Source organism: Vanellus vanellus (genome assembly GCF_965231255.1).
Source record: "Vanellus vanellus genome assembly, chromosome: 4".
Taxonomy (NCBI): Eukaryota; Metazoa; Chordata; class Aves; order Charadriiformes; family Charadriidae; genus Vanellus; species Vanellus vanellus.
Window position 1 is genome coordinate 58,182,595 of NC_138909.1, and position 16,051 is coordinate 58,198,645.

The window sequence follows — 16,051 nt, forward strand, 5'->3', positions numbered from 1 at the left end:
TTTGTACACTCCTATTTTTTAATGTGTCCCTATAATAAGCAAAACTAAATTCTCAACATTCTCTCAGCCATGACGTGATGATATATGGGGACTTAAAACTGACCATAGTAATTCTACTGGGGCAGAGTATACAGCAGCTGTGATCACACAAGCAAATTCTTTTATACATACAACCTGAAGTAAGAACAAATAATTCTGGTCTGTGCCTGTGAAACTGAAGCAAGCTATACGGAAGCACTGAAAACATTCAGTTAAATAGGCGTATGAGGTTTTCATTAGATCTACAAAGGTTATTGAGTTACAGAAGCACAGGGTCAAACACAGTGACTACTGAACAAAACCCAGCAACAGAATCTGTGGTTTTGTTAGCCAAACTGCAAAGACTGTAGATAAGGGAGAGTCATGAAGACCGAAAACACCTTTCACTCCCAAACAAACCCTGCATATAGTAGCAGAAGCACAACAGCAGGATGATTTGGTTAGCTTTGTATTACCATGCATAATGTTACATAGGTTAGTTTGTTGGAGAATTTAATTTATTAAAAAAATCAAAGCAACAGTTATATTTACACACATACACAGACAAAAAAAAAAAAGGCAAGGGGAAAAATAACTGCCAAGAGATTCTCTCCTATTGGAATATTCTGCTTTTACTGTGATATCAGAATTATTTTCCAGCCTGTATCCCTACAAAGAACCAATCCTTTGTTGCAAGAAAGTAACACATCGTACCTTTTTCTGCCTTGCTCGTGTTATGTTTTTCAAGTAGGAGGTAACGAGGACTTTCAGGAAGAAAAGGCAGAATCACAACTTGTATCAATGAAGGAACAATGATCGCTCCAAATAAGTAAGGCCACCGAGATTCCTGCAAATAGATGCAAACACCAGTCAGTAATACTCTCCCATAGTGATACTAGAAAGAAAAATAACTTTGATGGGAAACACTGTAACTTTTCATCGTTCCACATATTGTGTCAGTGAGCAGAGTGATGTCTTCTGCCTGAGCTTAGTAACCAGTCTGAAGACTTCCCCCTCAGATCATCTTCCTCAAGGACCCAGGAAGACAGAAGCCAAGCCATCAACTGATTGAGCATGAAAAGAGAGAGGCAGGGAAGCTGGAAAACAGCAGTTCATAACATGTTTTTTCCTTTCCTTCAGCATCAACAACTATACGTGTAAAATTCTGATATATACTCAAATATATATTCTACAAATCATCCCCACTCACAGTGGTATCACTCATTAGCTTCAAGAAACGGTACAACACTATTTTCATATAGTTACACGTATCTGCATGTTACCTCTTAGTCCAATCTAATTGATCTAAAAATATATATATACACACATATATATTTGGCTCAGTCCTCTAATTGGTACAGTATGGGTAAAATCCTTGATTCTTACTGTAACACAGGTGGTGACCGTTCAGCATTTCACAGGTGCTGGGAACCAACCAAGTTGGGCTGAGGTCTCACCATGAGCCTCTTCTACTTGGAAAAACACAACATTTGCTTTACAGGTACAACTAACACACGGCCAGGCAGTTTTCATTTCAATTCAGAAAAGAAGACATATACAGCTCAATGTAATTAGAGTGCAAGACGGCGATATAATTTAACAACAAACAAGCTACCTGGCTAACCGAATTGAGGTTGTCTTTATGAATGTTTTTTCTTGCAGCCAATGATTCCCCCTCTTAAGCTGGCTTCCATGCTAATTTAAGAAATACGTTTCACCTATCCTCCTGTCCCAAAATCAGAGGACCTTAAAGAAGTCCTTTTGGTTCTATGGTGGTGTAACTGAGAATACTTAGAAACATTATACAAAATACTAAGAGAAATTAGACTGTTTCCCACTCTGAATTAGCTAACCTAGCTCAAATGTTCAAACGAAATGCTGACAGCCCTGTTCCCAAGTCTGTGAAATAGAAAATACTTTTTCTATTGCCTTGCAAGTGATCTGCTGGAAGTCTCCAGCAAGGACCTGAAACATAAGAGCCATCTGCAATATCCCCACCAACACAAAGCACCAATGATCTCTCTTCTGGCAAGTCCCCCTTTAAGTGAAGAGCACAAGGTGCTGCACTATCCAACATCATTTAAATGAATCTACTCAACTGCTAGCAGATTTCAGACACCACTTTGCTAATTTTCTTTGAAATCATCTGAAACAAAGTTGTTAACATCATCAAACATATTCATTATTTAAAACCAGCTACAGAGGGCGACCTGAGCAAAGCTCTTTCAGGAAAAGGGTGGGAAAGGCAGCAGAGAACTCATCTAGCTCTCTGGGCTTACTCTCAAGACAGGATACTTTCAAGTAGCTGAAGGAAAAAGGTGCCAGCAGTATTGTCTCCTGCAAAATGGCCCTCAATCTGTCCGTGTTCTTAAGATGCCTTCTGTTCCAACTGAATGTCAAGATGAAGTCTTGTGAGGAACGACTGAGGGAACTGGGGTTGTTTAGCCTGGAAAAGAGGAGGCTGAGGGGAAACCTTATCACTCTCTACAACTACCTGAAAGGAAGTTGTAGAGAGGTGGAGGCTGACCTCTTCTCCCTGGTGACAAGTGATAGGACGAGAGGAAATGGGTTCAAGTCATGTCAGACGAGGTTTAGATTGGATATTAGGAAAATTTTTTTCACTGAAAGGGTTATTAAACATTGGAATAGGCTGCCCAGGGAGGTGATGGATTCACCATCCCTGGAGGTGTTTAAAGAAAGGGTAGATGTGGTACTTGAGGACATGGTTTAGAATTGGTTTTGTCAGGGTAGGTTAATGGTCGGACTTGATGATCTTAAAGGTCCCTTCCAACCTCAGCGATTCTATGATTCTATGAAATTTTTTAGTTGTTTTCTCCAAGTTCATCATTCATCTATTTAATTCAACGCTTTCTAATTTGAGACTTGGTTCTTAATTGAAAAACCTGCTGAGACTTCAGTGGACCTACTGCTCCAGCATCATGTCTAGCCCATTTTCAAAAGCTTGGCTACATCAAAAGTAGACTACACTGCAACTTGGCTGACTGAGCTCGGAGAGGCACCGGGGGTTTGGGTCCTGTCCCTCCCATCAGAATGAATTCATCCATTCAGAGCCCACATTTCCCCAAACAGAGCCAGATAAATTTTATTCCAATACCATTTTCCACAGTTAAATTGAAAGTCAAAAGTCCCCAAACTGGTTTCTGTTGATAGTTTTTATTTTACATTCTCCCACTTCAGCAATGCAGCTGCTAAAACACGATTTACTGTATTGTATGGGTGTAATCCAACCCTTGAACCTGAACTGGGGACGGAGATAACTTACTAACATACAATATGCAGGGTATGTCCTAATGAAACTTTTCACCTGCCCTTTAAGTGGCAGGTTTGGGGGTGGGGTGGGGGGGTGTTAGTCTCCTGGGATGGGAAAACAACTTGAGAAAGGGATTTTTTCAAACAATTTGAAGCTCAAGGTTATCAGTCATCTTTAGAGCCTCCATTACCATGAGGACTTCAAGATCCTATTTCTTCATTCTGAATTCTAATTTTTTTTAAATGCAGTTGAGTGGAGAACTTTACCTAACATAGGAGAACCAAGAGTGGTTAACAATCTACTTATAAACAAATGAGTCTTGGTCTTACTTTAAAAATTAGAAAATTAAACTTATGCTAAGACTTCAAGATCAGTTAATAAATCACACTAAAAAATAGGTACCTGTTTGTAAAGAATAACTTAAGAAAACAGGCAGCACAACTGATAAGTTTTAGTCTATGCCTGCCTGGAATCTGACAATTCTGTCATATAAAGTCATCCAAAAAATTGTCATTGTTTTATTTAATCTCTATCATCAATTCCTATAATATAAATACACTTGCTATAAACCATATAAGAAAGTTTATAGGGTGTTAGAACTTTTTACAATACTTCTAGATAAAAATCTTGCTCTTGATCAGCATGTGGTATTTCCTGTAGGTTTTTGTCCACAATGCCAAGGACACTTTGTAAAGGGAGAAAAAAAAAGTCCCTCCTGTAAATTGTTGTTAACATTCTGCCAACCTACGGAGACTTGCTTGGTATAAGCTTTCACCCCTTTTAAAATCTCCTGTAGTGTATGTTTTTTTCACATTTCTCTCAAATAACTCTTCTGAAAGTGTTATTTTGAAAAAGCTATGAACGAGACTGAACTTCTGAACTTACCCTTCGCAATAAATAACAGTATAATAAATGACAGCATAATAAAAAGCCCTCTGTTTTCACCACATAAGACACTGAGCTTCCCTTCCTTCCCCTATGAAGGACTTTTGTTTCACTTTTTCTTATGCTAACTTCTAAAATGTTACAGTAAAAAAAATCAAATACGTTCCCACTTGCCATTGCTGGCATGAGTTGATCAGCAAGTCACTGAAGTCGATGGAAACTTCTCCATACATTTCAAAAATTTTTGGATGACACCTATTCAGTGCTACAGAACATGCATTCTACTTGCTTTTCTCTTAATTTACGTTATTGATGTTCAAACTCTTCATCCCACTACAGAAAAGAAATAGGAGGACTAAAATGCGTTCAAAAGTTCCATACGCTTGTTGGTCTGAAAGTATAAAATACAAATGACTGAAAATCAAGCTGAATTAGATCCTATAAAGAATTCAAAGAAGCAGGGAAAAGAGGGGTTCCCTAACCTTTTTAAGAAGGAATAGGACAAGATACAAACTGGGACAATGCTCAGAAGCAATAATAAGGTAAAGGCAGAAGACAGTGTAGGCACGACTTAGAAGACACATTAACACTTTACCTCAGTTGTCATCAGTGAGGAGAAGCACTCAGGCACTACTGAGAGAAATGAAAACAACCACGTCCCATTTTATCTCAGGAAAAACTTAAAAGAGCATTAAATATTTTAATTACAGGGGACCTGACTCATCACCTGCTCAGAATCGGTACAAATAACATGTCAAGATGGTAAGATTTTAATTTTAAACTGTCACATTATGGATATTTGCTTAGGCTGGAGCGTGAAAAACCCAGCTTTGATCTATTTACAAAAGACAGTTAAATAGTAGAGCGCGTTTGACAACCATAGACTCATTCAAAGGTTGACATAATAAAGTGCAAAGCTGCAGAAATACAAGGGGGGGGGGGGGGGGGAATGGATAAAGCACGACATGGATTTATCAACTGCAAATTAGACAAGATGAAATTATATCAGAATACAGTAAAGCAAGTTTAACTATGCCAGAGATTCATCAGCTGAAGTGCAGAAAATGGAACCTACTCTAACAATTAAAAGGTGGAAAAGAAACTGGCATGGGGAAAATGTCAACAGCAACTGCTGAAAGCTGAACCATTGGGCCATATGAAGTTCAATGACCTATTTAAGCACTGGTTATGTTTAATATTTTCCCTAATTAGAAAGATTTTGATAAAATTTGAAGACACTTTAAATGCAGAAAAGACTAAGGATTTGCACATATATATGTAAAATTTTGAAAAGGGAGAACTGAATCCTTGACAAGGTGATACAACAGAGGTTGGAAGAAGTGCTGTACTGCCCTGTACACAGACACTCATTTTTTGAAAGATCTCGTGAGGCCAATTAAGTATACCAGTACAAGATGTATGACAGGATAAAAAAGACTGAGTAAGGAGATCCACAAACTGCCACAGGCTCTACTCACTCTCTCTCTAATTTTATTTATTTATTTATTTAAAAAGCATAATCTGGACGTGCATCCCAGTCCCCACTCCCAACCAAGTATCAACCACCACAGCACAGGCAGACTCCTTGTTTGCTCTCTGCCCCACATTTGGTGTTCTCTGCTCTGGAGACCCTCACGTCCAGCTGAGCATCCCCAACCCCAACTGCCCCAGGGTACGCTTCCCGCATCCCTGCCTCCTGTCCATTCTAGAGCCACAGGGAAATTACTGCACCCCAAAGGCAAGCCTCAACCCCCCCCTCCAAGGCAGCAGCCTGCACACACGGAGTACCACAGGGCACTGCCCAGAGGACTCCAGCCCTGCTTCGCATACCAGTATAACAGCCACGCTGCCTCACAGAGCTGCTATCAAGGGCTCATCTAGCTTTACTGCCCGAAACTTGCAGGAGGTCATATCAAAATAAATACGCACTTTGCCTTTTTTTCATTCACTGCACAGGATGAACTGTGATCCCTCAGTGAGCAGGTCTATTTACCAGTCACTATTCCAAACTCCTTTAAATATTAATTCTAGAGTTAATTCTTTGGGAGGGTGTGGGGGGGTTATGATGGGTTTCCTAGAGCTCTGAACACTTTATAAACAGCAATGATTATTTTTTTTTTTGTATAATACCTTTCTCATGTAAAATGACATATTTTATCCATTTTATACACGGAGAGCAAAGAAACAAAAGCCTCTTGCATCCAGTGCAAGACACTCAAAACATCCAGGAGCTAGTGATTTGGCAGTCTCTTCTGTTTCATGCTCCTATAAGAAGCAGGAACACATTTAAAACTTTAGTTTGGCAAAATATAATCACATACACATAGACAAAAAGAATTACATCTAGTATGATTCCTAGATGCCCTGAAGCATCTTCCCATGCCTCCCACTACAGCCCCAGAAGGATGCAGGTCTCTGGGATTTTCTGTGTCACATCTGCCAGTCCCATGGGGACATCTAAGGTACCCTAGGGGCATCAAAATGATACTATATGCTTATGTTCAGGCAATTGAATCTTATCCTCTTTAGTAGAGACTTGGCACAAAAACTTCGTATCAGAAGTATGTTGTTTGCCACACCAAAAAAAAAAAAAAAAAAAAAAAAATCACATCCCTGCTCAGAACAGACCGAGCAGACTTACTTGGGCGTGCAAAGCTGAGAAGACTGCACGAGCCCAGCATTTCTCTGTTAAATTGTTAATGTGCCACATAAAAAACTCCTTAAGGTAAAGGACAACTTCACTGGCCTGGACTGAAAAAGCACTGAGATGGAACTAATTTCTTAGCATTAGAACTGTCTTTTCTTCCTTGAGTCGAGGGTATGGCACAGTGGCGATGACCATGAAGGGAGGTGAGAAACGAGTAGTTCTTCCATATCTCAGGCTTCAGATCAGCTGCTCACATAAGGTACAGGACAACTGCCTTCCTCTCACCACCCCAAACACCCCTTTACAACCTCCTCCAGCTGCAGAGGGCACTACCGTTGCAGTCTTGCTGGATACTCTTCTCTTTGAATGACAATTCCTGTAACCCACTTCTGTCAGAATATGTTTTAATAACAGAGTTACGAATCGCTTACCTTCTCGTTTAAAATAGAGGTAACCCAGATAGCATTCGTATGTCACCTCTGTTCTGCACCCACATGGATATTTATTTTTATATGTCACTACTACAGATACAGCTCTGGCAACAAGATTACTCAAGTCTCAGAGTCTTCCCAGGTATTAAACAGTACAGAAAGTTATCAGACTTAAGGCCATACAATCCTAATCTAAAATCCACAGAAGTCAGAGGGAGATTTGTTACTAAATAAACCACCTTTGGATCAAGACTTAAAACAGCCTTTAAAGTGGTTGGTGTCCAGATCCCACCACCTTGTGTTGATTAAATTGCATGTTAGATCATGTACCTATTGAGAGGGAGAATTAAAGTATCTGTTACAAGTTCTCAAGATGCTTTTTGGTCCAACTTTTTATTATTACTGAACACTTAAATGGCAGGATTTGCCTTCATTGCTTATTCATTTCTGAGAAAATTTCAGAAAAAAATTCTGAGAAAAGCAATGGGAAATGGCGAGCTTTCAAATGGGATTATTATCAGCAGCCAGCATATATACTTGAGCTTCTTTAGGAAGAATCATTAAAGGTATGTTGGAGCTACACAGAATCTCTGACGAAATTTCTTTTCAGCTATGCACATAGACTCTGGTTAACTTCCATAAATAATAAAATATAAAATAGTAAATTAAAATAATTGAACAGGATAAGGTTCCGTCCCTCAAACATGAGCATATAGTATCATTTTGATGCCCTAGGGTACCTCAGATGTCCCTGTGGGACTGGCAGATGCGACACACAGCTCCGGAGACCTGCACCTTCCTGGGGCTGCAGCAGGAGGTGAAGCAAAATGCTTCGGGGCATCTAGAAATTACATGAGATGCAGTTCTTTTTTTGTGTAACTATATTTTGCCAAACTGAAGTTATAGAGGTTAGACTAAGGAATAACAAGGTTAAGAAAAAAACCAAAAACATAAAAAAACCCAAAGCACATTTGTTGTCTTAAAACCAACTGAAACAGTTGAATACTTAATCTTGACACTATTTTACTGGCAACAGATCTGGTTTTGATTTAAAAAACAAACAAACAAAAATAAATTTGACATTTAAGTTAAAAAAATACCTCAAAGTACTAATTAAGAATATGCCTCCTGATTTTTGTTTTTGCCAGTGGTTTCAAAAGCAAACTGAGAAACACAAATCTACAAAATACACTCAATACGATGGCTGCATGGTACCCTATGACGTTTGACCAATTTACCACAGCATTAATATCCAATTTGTAAAGGACAAATTTAAATATTAGGACATGAATTTTCAATAATGGATGATTTTACAAAGGACAATGGAAATTAAAACTGAAATGTTAATCATCCAGAACCTTCAAAAAGGTTTAAATGGTGGGCACTCTTTCAACTGTCTATGAGAAAGTAGTCCTCATTGATGATAAACTTTCATCCAAACATTAGATGCTCTGCCATTAAGTCTGTTGTTTAGCAATGAGTAGAATCATAGAATCACAGAACGGTGTAGGTTGGAAGGGACCTTGAAGATCATTGAGTTCCAACCCCCCTGCCATAGGCAGGGACACCTCCCAGCTAGACCAGGTTGCCCAAGGCCACATCCAGCCTGGCCTTGAACACCTCCAGGGATGGGGCCTCAACAACTTCTCTGGGCAGCCTTGTTCCAGTGCCTTACAACCCTCAAAGTAAACAATTTCTTCCTAATATTTAATCTAAACCTGCCCTCTTCCAGCTCAAACCCAAATAAATAAATAGACATATCTCCATAGTTCTCTTTCTTCTATAATCACACTTCCACATTCAGAAAAATCCTCTACAGCAGGATGTTCTCCTTCCCAAATGCAAAACTGCAACATTTCAATACTACATACGTCCAATCAGCCATGTGTTATTCCTAAAACTTCAGGAATTGAAGTCTCGCAGCACAACTCTGATGGACTGAAACTCATATGCAAATATGAAGACTCACAGCTGTTTTCCCATGCATTGCTTAATGAGTTCTGTACAGAAAAGGGATGAATAAATACCTTTGTGTCTGTCTGGGGGAACCAATAAAATGCTGATTTATAATCTCCAGTAAATACATAACCTCAGCTGGTCCTCAATAGATACAAACAGAATACCTCATTTAATGTCTCCATTACAAATATATCAACACCCACCGCATCCCACCAACAAGGCTGGTGTAACAGAGCAGACCTTCTCTTCCCATGAGTACTATGGAACTATAGAACTATGAACATGCAACAACCCAGAGAGTCCTGGCAGCGTTTCTGTATCCCTGTCAGCACCACCAAGACCATGTATCTCTAGCCTGGTGGCTGCACAGCAGCTTCCCTCGGCTGCGGATGAGGTGACCTTCAAGCCCCTGATCAGCAACTCACAGCTTGTAATTAAGTGCAAGTGCCTTGATAAATGACACAGAAATTGCTTCAGCAATAAGAAACTCTGTGCCTTATGTGTTACTGTGAAAAGATGAAGGAAATTTCCCATCACTAGATAAAAAAGGAACCCAGGGAATATTTTAAAAAGGATTTCCATCTTCAAAATCACTACCTCAAGCAATTCTTAATTGGCGTGTCTGGTACCACTTGCAGGAAGCGCAGGCAGATTTCCATCCAGATACACATAATCAATCCAGGCTCAGAAAGGCATACAAACACCTGCTGAAATCAGTGATTATCTGAACAAGCGCTGAAATGTTTTCTTGTTCTGTTTTTGTTTCTCTACTTTTTTTCTTTTTTTTTTTTTTTTTTTTCTCTAAGATTGTATTTAGAAGTTCCTTTATTTGTAAGGGTGTTTTTCTGAGCTATTCTTAGCAGATACCATCCCCTTATGGATTTGAGCAGCCATTTACAAGCACCAACCAGTATCCTTAGCAGAAGATTTAAGACACTCTTCTGGAAAGACTCCAGCCTTTAATTCAGAGATTTGCATTTTACTACAAGAATATAAGGAAGCTTTGCCTCTGTGCTTTTATGAAACACTGTACCAGCTCAGCAGCCCAGAGGAAAGGCAGGGACCAGCGTAACTTGGAGTCAACATTTGCAAGTCTGTCTCAATGGAAGAAAGCTTACAGGAGTATTTGAAACCACTTCTTCAAACTTCAAACTCCTACTCTAAACTAAGGTGACTCCTGATCAAAAAACTGGGGACCAGAACTGATGAGCCAAATTCCTAGTTTATTTTTCCCATGTCCTACACTAATTTTTGCTCTGAAGATGTTACTAAGAACTAGCAATTTATATACAACAACACGCTCCACAAAGCAGCAAGTTTCTAAGGATGTAAACTGTCCCACTGAAATTAACAGGACTACTCACATATTTGGGCATACAGTTTAGTTGAAGTCCCTGAATTCAGGTTTAAGAGCCTTAGGAAATCACTCTTCAAAAGTTCAACACGAATACACGCAGATCTTTGCATTGTAAATTGTTATTTATAATTCTGTGTACACTTACTATTTCACAGAATGGTTGAGGTTAGAAAGGAACTCCGGAGGTCCATCCCCTCTGCTCAAGCAGGGTCACCTAGAACTGGCTGCCCAGAACCGTGTCCAGACATCTTTTGAATATCTCCAAGGATGGAGAACCCATGACCTCTCTGGGCAACCTGTACCAGTGCTTGGTCACCCTCACAGTTAAAAAAAAAAAAAAAAAAAAAAAAAAAGTGGTTCCTGATGTTCAGAGGGAACTACCTAAAAGAGCCTGGCTCTGCCTTCTATGCACCCTCCCTTCAGGTATTTATATACACTGATAAGATCCCCCTGAGCTGAGCCTTCTCCAGGCTGAACAGTCCCAGCTCTCTCAGCCCTTCCTCAGTGCTCCAGTCCCTTCATCATTTTAGTGGCCCCTCTCTGGACTCTCTCCCGTCTGTCCATGTCTCTTGTACTGGGGAGCCCAGAAATGGACACAGCACTGCACTGCAGGTGGAGCCTTACCAGTGCTGAGTAGAGGGGAAGGATCATGACCCTGCTAGCAGTATGCCTCCTAACACAGTCCAGGAACTCATTCACCTCCTTTGCCACAAGGGCACATTGCTGGCTCACATTCAACTTGGTGTCCACCAAGACGTCAGGTCCTTTTCTTTCAAGCTGCTTTCTGGACCACTCGGTGGATAAAGAACTGGCTGGACGGTCACACTGAAAGAGTTGTGGTCAACGGCTCAATGTCCAAGTGGAGAGCAGTGACGAGTGGCATTCCTCAGGGGTCGGTACTGGGGCCTGTACTGTTCAACATCTTGTTGGCGACATGAACAGTGGGGTTGAGTGCACGCTCAACAAGTTTGCCGATGATACCAAAGTGTTTGGCGAGGTAGACACGCTGGAGGGGAGGGATGCTATCCAGAGGGACCTGGACAGGCTGGAGAGGTGGGCCCAAGCCAACCTCATGCAGTTCAACAAGGCCAAGTGCAAGGTGCTACATCTGGGTCGGGGCAATCCCAGGCACAAATACAGGCTTGGCAGGGAGTGGCTGGAGAGCAGCCCTGAGGGGAAGGACCTGGATTGATGATTGACGAGAAGCTCAACATGAGCCAGCAGTGTGCAATCGCAGCCCAGAAGGCCAACCGTATCCTGGGCTGCATCAAAAGAAGAGTGGCCAGCAGGTCAAAGGAGGTGATTCTGCCCCTCTACTCCACTCCCGTGAGACCCCACCTGGGGTACTGCATCCAGCTCTGGAGTCCCCAACATAAGAAGGACATGGACCTGCTGGAGCGTGTCCAGGGGAGAGCCACGAGGATGATTTGAAGGCTGGAGCACCTCTCCTGTGAGGAGAGGCTGAGTGAGTTGGGGCTGTTCAGCCTGGAGAAGGCTCTGGGGAGATCTTATTGCGGCCTTCCGGTACCTAAAGGGGGCCTACAGGAGAGCTGGGGAAGGGCTTTTTACTAGGGCATGTAGCGATAGGACAAGGGAGAGTGGCTTTAAACTAGAAGAGGGCAGGTTCAGATTAAATATTAGGAAGAAGTTTTTCACTTTAAGGATGGTAAGGCACTGGAACAGGTTGCCCAGAGAAGTTGTTGAGGCCCCATCCCTGGAGGTGTTCAAGGCCAGGCTGGATGTGGCCTTGGGCAACCTGGTCTAGCTGGGAGGTGTCCCTGCCTGTAGCAGGGGAGTTGGAACTCAATGATCTTCAAGGTCCTTTCCAACCCAAACAATTCTGATTCTATGAACCTAGCTGGGCAGCCCCCAGCATATACTGGTTCCTGGGGTTGTACCTCCCCCATTGCAGGACTTTGTGGTTCTTCTTGTTGAACTTCATGAAGTTCCTGTCAGCTCATTTCTCCAGGCTGTCAAGGTCCCTCTGGATGACAGCATGACCCTCTGGTGTATCAGCTACATCTCCTAGTTTGGTGTCCTCTGAAAACTTGCTGAGGGTGCACTCTGCACCATTGTCCAGATCATTAATGAAGACACAAAACAGGATTGGATCCAGTACTGACGCCTGGGGTACATCACTAGTTACTGGCCTCCAACTAGACTTTGCTTCACTTTGTTATATTGGTAGAATATAACTAAGCAGAATGAAGATGTTACGTTTTTCTGTTCTACACAGCCAGATGTTTGGAATCATCGCAAATAGGACATTTTGGGAATTCGAGTGATTCTGGATGCTTTTGTCCTACTCTAATGAAAGCTACAACCACCTTTTTATGTTTTGTAACCAGCATGCATCTATAAGGCACAAGCTGGTTTCATTTCCAAGATACTTCTTGGAGTTGCAAGAGTTCACCTGTCTCTTATTGCCACAAGAGCTCTTGGTTCTATATTCTGAAATAAATTCTCACTCATATCTTGAAAGATAAATATCATTAACTATAGACACTATCATGGCTCAAGGGGAAGATAAACATATAGAACAAACAAGCTCACATAAAAATATGAGGAACCTGGTTGATTCATACTTTTGTGTTATCATGCTAATGTGTAAGACCCATTTCAAGAGCATCTCCAACAGACCATTTTCTCATTGGTATCCACCTGCAGGCTGCAGGTCCCCAGAGCAATTCCGAATTGCTTTCCTTTCTCATCTATAATTTACTGACAGTTTTTAAGGAATCCTTGAATCTGCGTCAAGAGTCTTAGGAGGAAGGAACAGTTAAAAAAAAGAAAAAAACAAGGGAAAAAACACACTAAAGATGAAGCTTTGACAAGTAAAATCAAAGCTTAGTTTTCAGAACAGCCTTCAACTGCACAGGCTGTACAACTGCCTATTCCATCACTGTCTATTTTAGTGCAAGTGAAGGAGTGCTTTTAAAAGAACTTAGTAAAGAAAAATGAAAAATTCCTAGATAAACTTTCCTAACTACATAACTATCTATCACTTCAAATATAACATTTTTAAGAGGTCTTGTAAAGAAAATTAGAGTTTAACATGGCATCTGCAGAAGTTTTTAGTTTGAGTTTAAAAAAAGAAAACAAAAATCACAACTATTCCTTAGCAAGGTCCACTTGCATAAACAAGAACTAACTTGAAAGGGACTCATCACAAAGATCTTTCCTTACTAGACATATAGTAGTGTCTATGAAGTCCATTATTCCTTTCCCAAATTTAGCTTATTTTGCTGTAGAAATTAATATTTATATCAACAACAGAATTTCTTTGCTAAAATAATCAGTTGTGACGGGAAGGCAGTTTGGCCAGTATCACCAGGTGTCACAGACTTATTTCCAGCTAACTCCTTTAAAAACAGGTAATCTCAAGCCAGATATGCATTAAGGCTGCTCAAATTCCTAAAAAAACCATAAAATGTAAAACTGTAATTCATTGTGTTTCAATGACGAAAACAACATCCAATTAAAGTTCCTAAGCGTAACCACTTATACAGCAGTTTTGCAAATTCCAGCTGTGTTCAAAAAAAAAGACCAAGGAAAATCTAGACAAAGACAACATATCATTTAAAGACAAATTCTGAGTCTTCTCTGGTTGTACTTTGTTTTGTGTTGCTTTAAGTGTTTACGCATCACGGGGTTACCCATAAGAGCTGTTGAGCCTTAACCCAGCCTTTTCTCCTCAAGCAGCCAATTCCCGTCTGTGATCATTGCTGCTCTCTCCTCTATCTTATATTGCTCCATTACACTCTTTTTAAAGCAGGATGACCAAAACTACCTGCAACATCCAAGAGATGAACACATCAGGAATTTTACAGTTTTTCTGTTTGATCAACTTTTTTTTTTTTTTTTTTCTCCTGGAAACAGCTATGGCAGCAATAGGATTTATTCAGAAAGTGTTGCCCTAGTAAGTCTTAGGAGGCAAGCAAAGCAAGGTTTTTAGGACGACATACTATCCGCCATGAAAACAGTGCAGCACAGTTAAAACAAGTTTATGGGTGCATCACCTAGAAACACTTGAAGTATATAAAATAGGGTTCCTGAAGCAAATGAAATCTATTTTTTTATTGGCCTACCTATGGCAAAGAGCTGTTCTGGTCAGAGAAGCAGCTGGATCCAGCCGGCCACTGGGGCAACTCCAGGGGAAACAGCTACAGCTCGGCAAAACCTTACACACCACACACAGGAAAGGGGGCTCAAAGCAGAAGTCTGAGAAAAACATGGCAACACTCAACAATTCCAGTTTTGTCTGTCCTCAATAAATATACACACTAAATATTTTTTCACCCCTTTCTCATATCTGTACACAGATGAGACACTGAGGATCAATGTATTAAAAAAAATATGAATACAGTAACTACAGCAACTGTATTCACAAACTAAATCCTCTATCACTTAAGGAAAGATTAAAGCCCACCATCATAAAACAAGCTGAAGCAATAGAAGAGACAGCCCAGTGGTCTACAACATTTATAAGATGTTACCATCCCAAGGAAAACCTTTGGAGCAGAACATTACACGCAGGAGGAACTAGATGAGATAGTTACAGAGAGACACCTAAAGATACATGGAACATGCCAGAATCAGGCCAGACAATATTCCCCCAAGATGGTAAGTCTAATTTGAACTTTCAAAACTGAAGTTGACAACACACTGGCTTTTGCTTTGCAGGGAGCAATCTGTCAGAAAAATGGGCCGTGTGATTAAATTGCAGAATCACAGAAACAGAGAGAATGGAAACACCTGAAGGGCAGTGTTTGAAGAAGTGACAGGTCTGAAACAGTTCGTCCTTATCTTAATATCTGTTTTTTCCTTCAGTCAGATATCTGGAAAGCCGCACATGCTATACAACAAAAAATGCCCCAAATTAAATAATCTTATAGCCAGTAGCAATAATTCAGTGCCCACATTACAACAGATAACACGACTGCACACCTGTGGGCCAAGCACCATGTTGTCATCTACCGTTGCCACAGCTTCCTGAAGAATTAAGGGCTCTGGCTTACAGGAGGCTAAACCAAGGCACTAGCACATGAAAACGAGCACACTGCTCTCAGCACTCAGGGTGGTGGAGAGAAGCAGGTCACCAGCATGGAATGTCGTTGTGCTCTGTAGTCTGATCACCAGCCAGCTTTACCATCGTGTAATTTCCCAAACCTCAACAGAGAAAAAGTAGATGTGCTGTCCCACAGGTTATGACCTACAAGAATCAGAACCTTGAATAAAAAGCATTGATGGGTTTTGTTGGATGGGAGAAGAGAAAGGAAACACACTTGGGGTGGGGAGAAAGATATTAAGGGATAAATAACAGTAGCTCAAAAGATTAATGATAATAAGCTGACAGAACTAGCATGAAAAGGTATCACAAGGAAATGAGAAGATTCTCAACCGTCAGCCCTTCCAGCAGAAAGCTTGGGAAGGCTGAAGGAATAGGAAAGAGCCAACGAGCCTTAAGGCAGTAACACTGCCGA

The 16,051-nt window shown here is 40.8% G+C and overlaps 1 protein-coding gene across 1 annotated transcript in view; it reads right to left on the reverse strand.

The window, feature by feature from the left end:
* Positions 1 to 16,051, reverse strand: part of SLC2A9 (solute carrier family 2 member 9) — a gene marked incomplete at its 5' end in the record, with an annotated part of 113,549 nt that overhangs the window by 75,009 nt on the left and 22,489 nt on the right. The window contains one exon of the mRNA XM_082483091.1: positions 733 to 865. Coding sequence (XP_082339217.1) covers positions 733 to 865 — 133 coding nt within the window. The remainder of the gene's footprint in view (positions 1 to 732; positions 866 to 16,051) is intronic.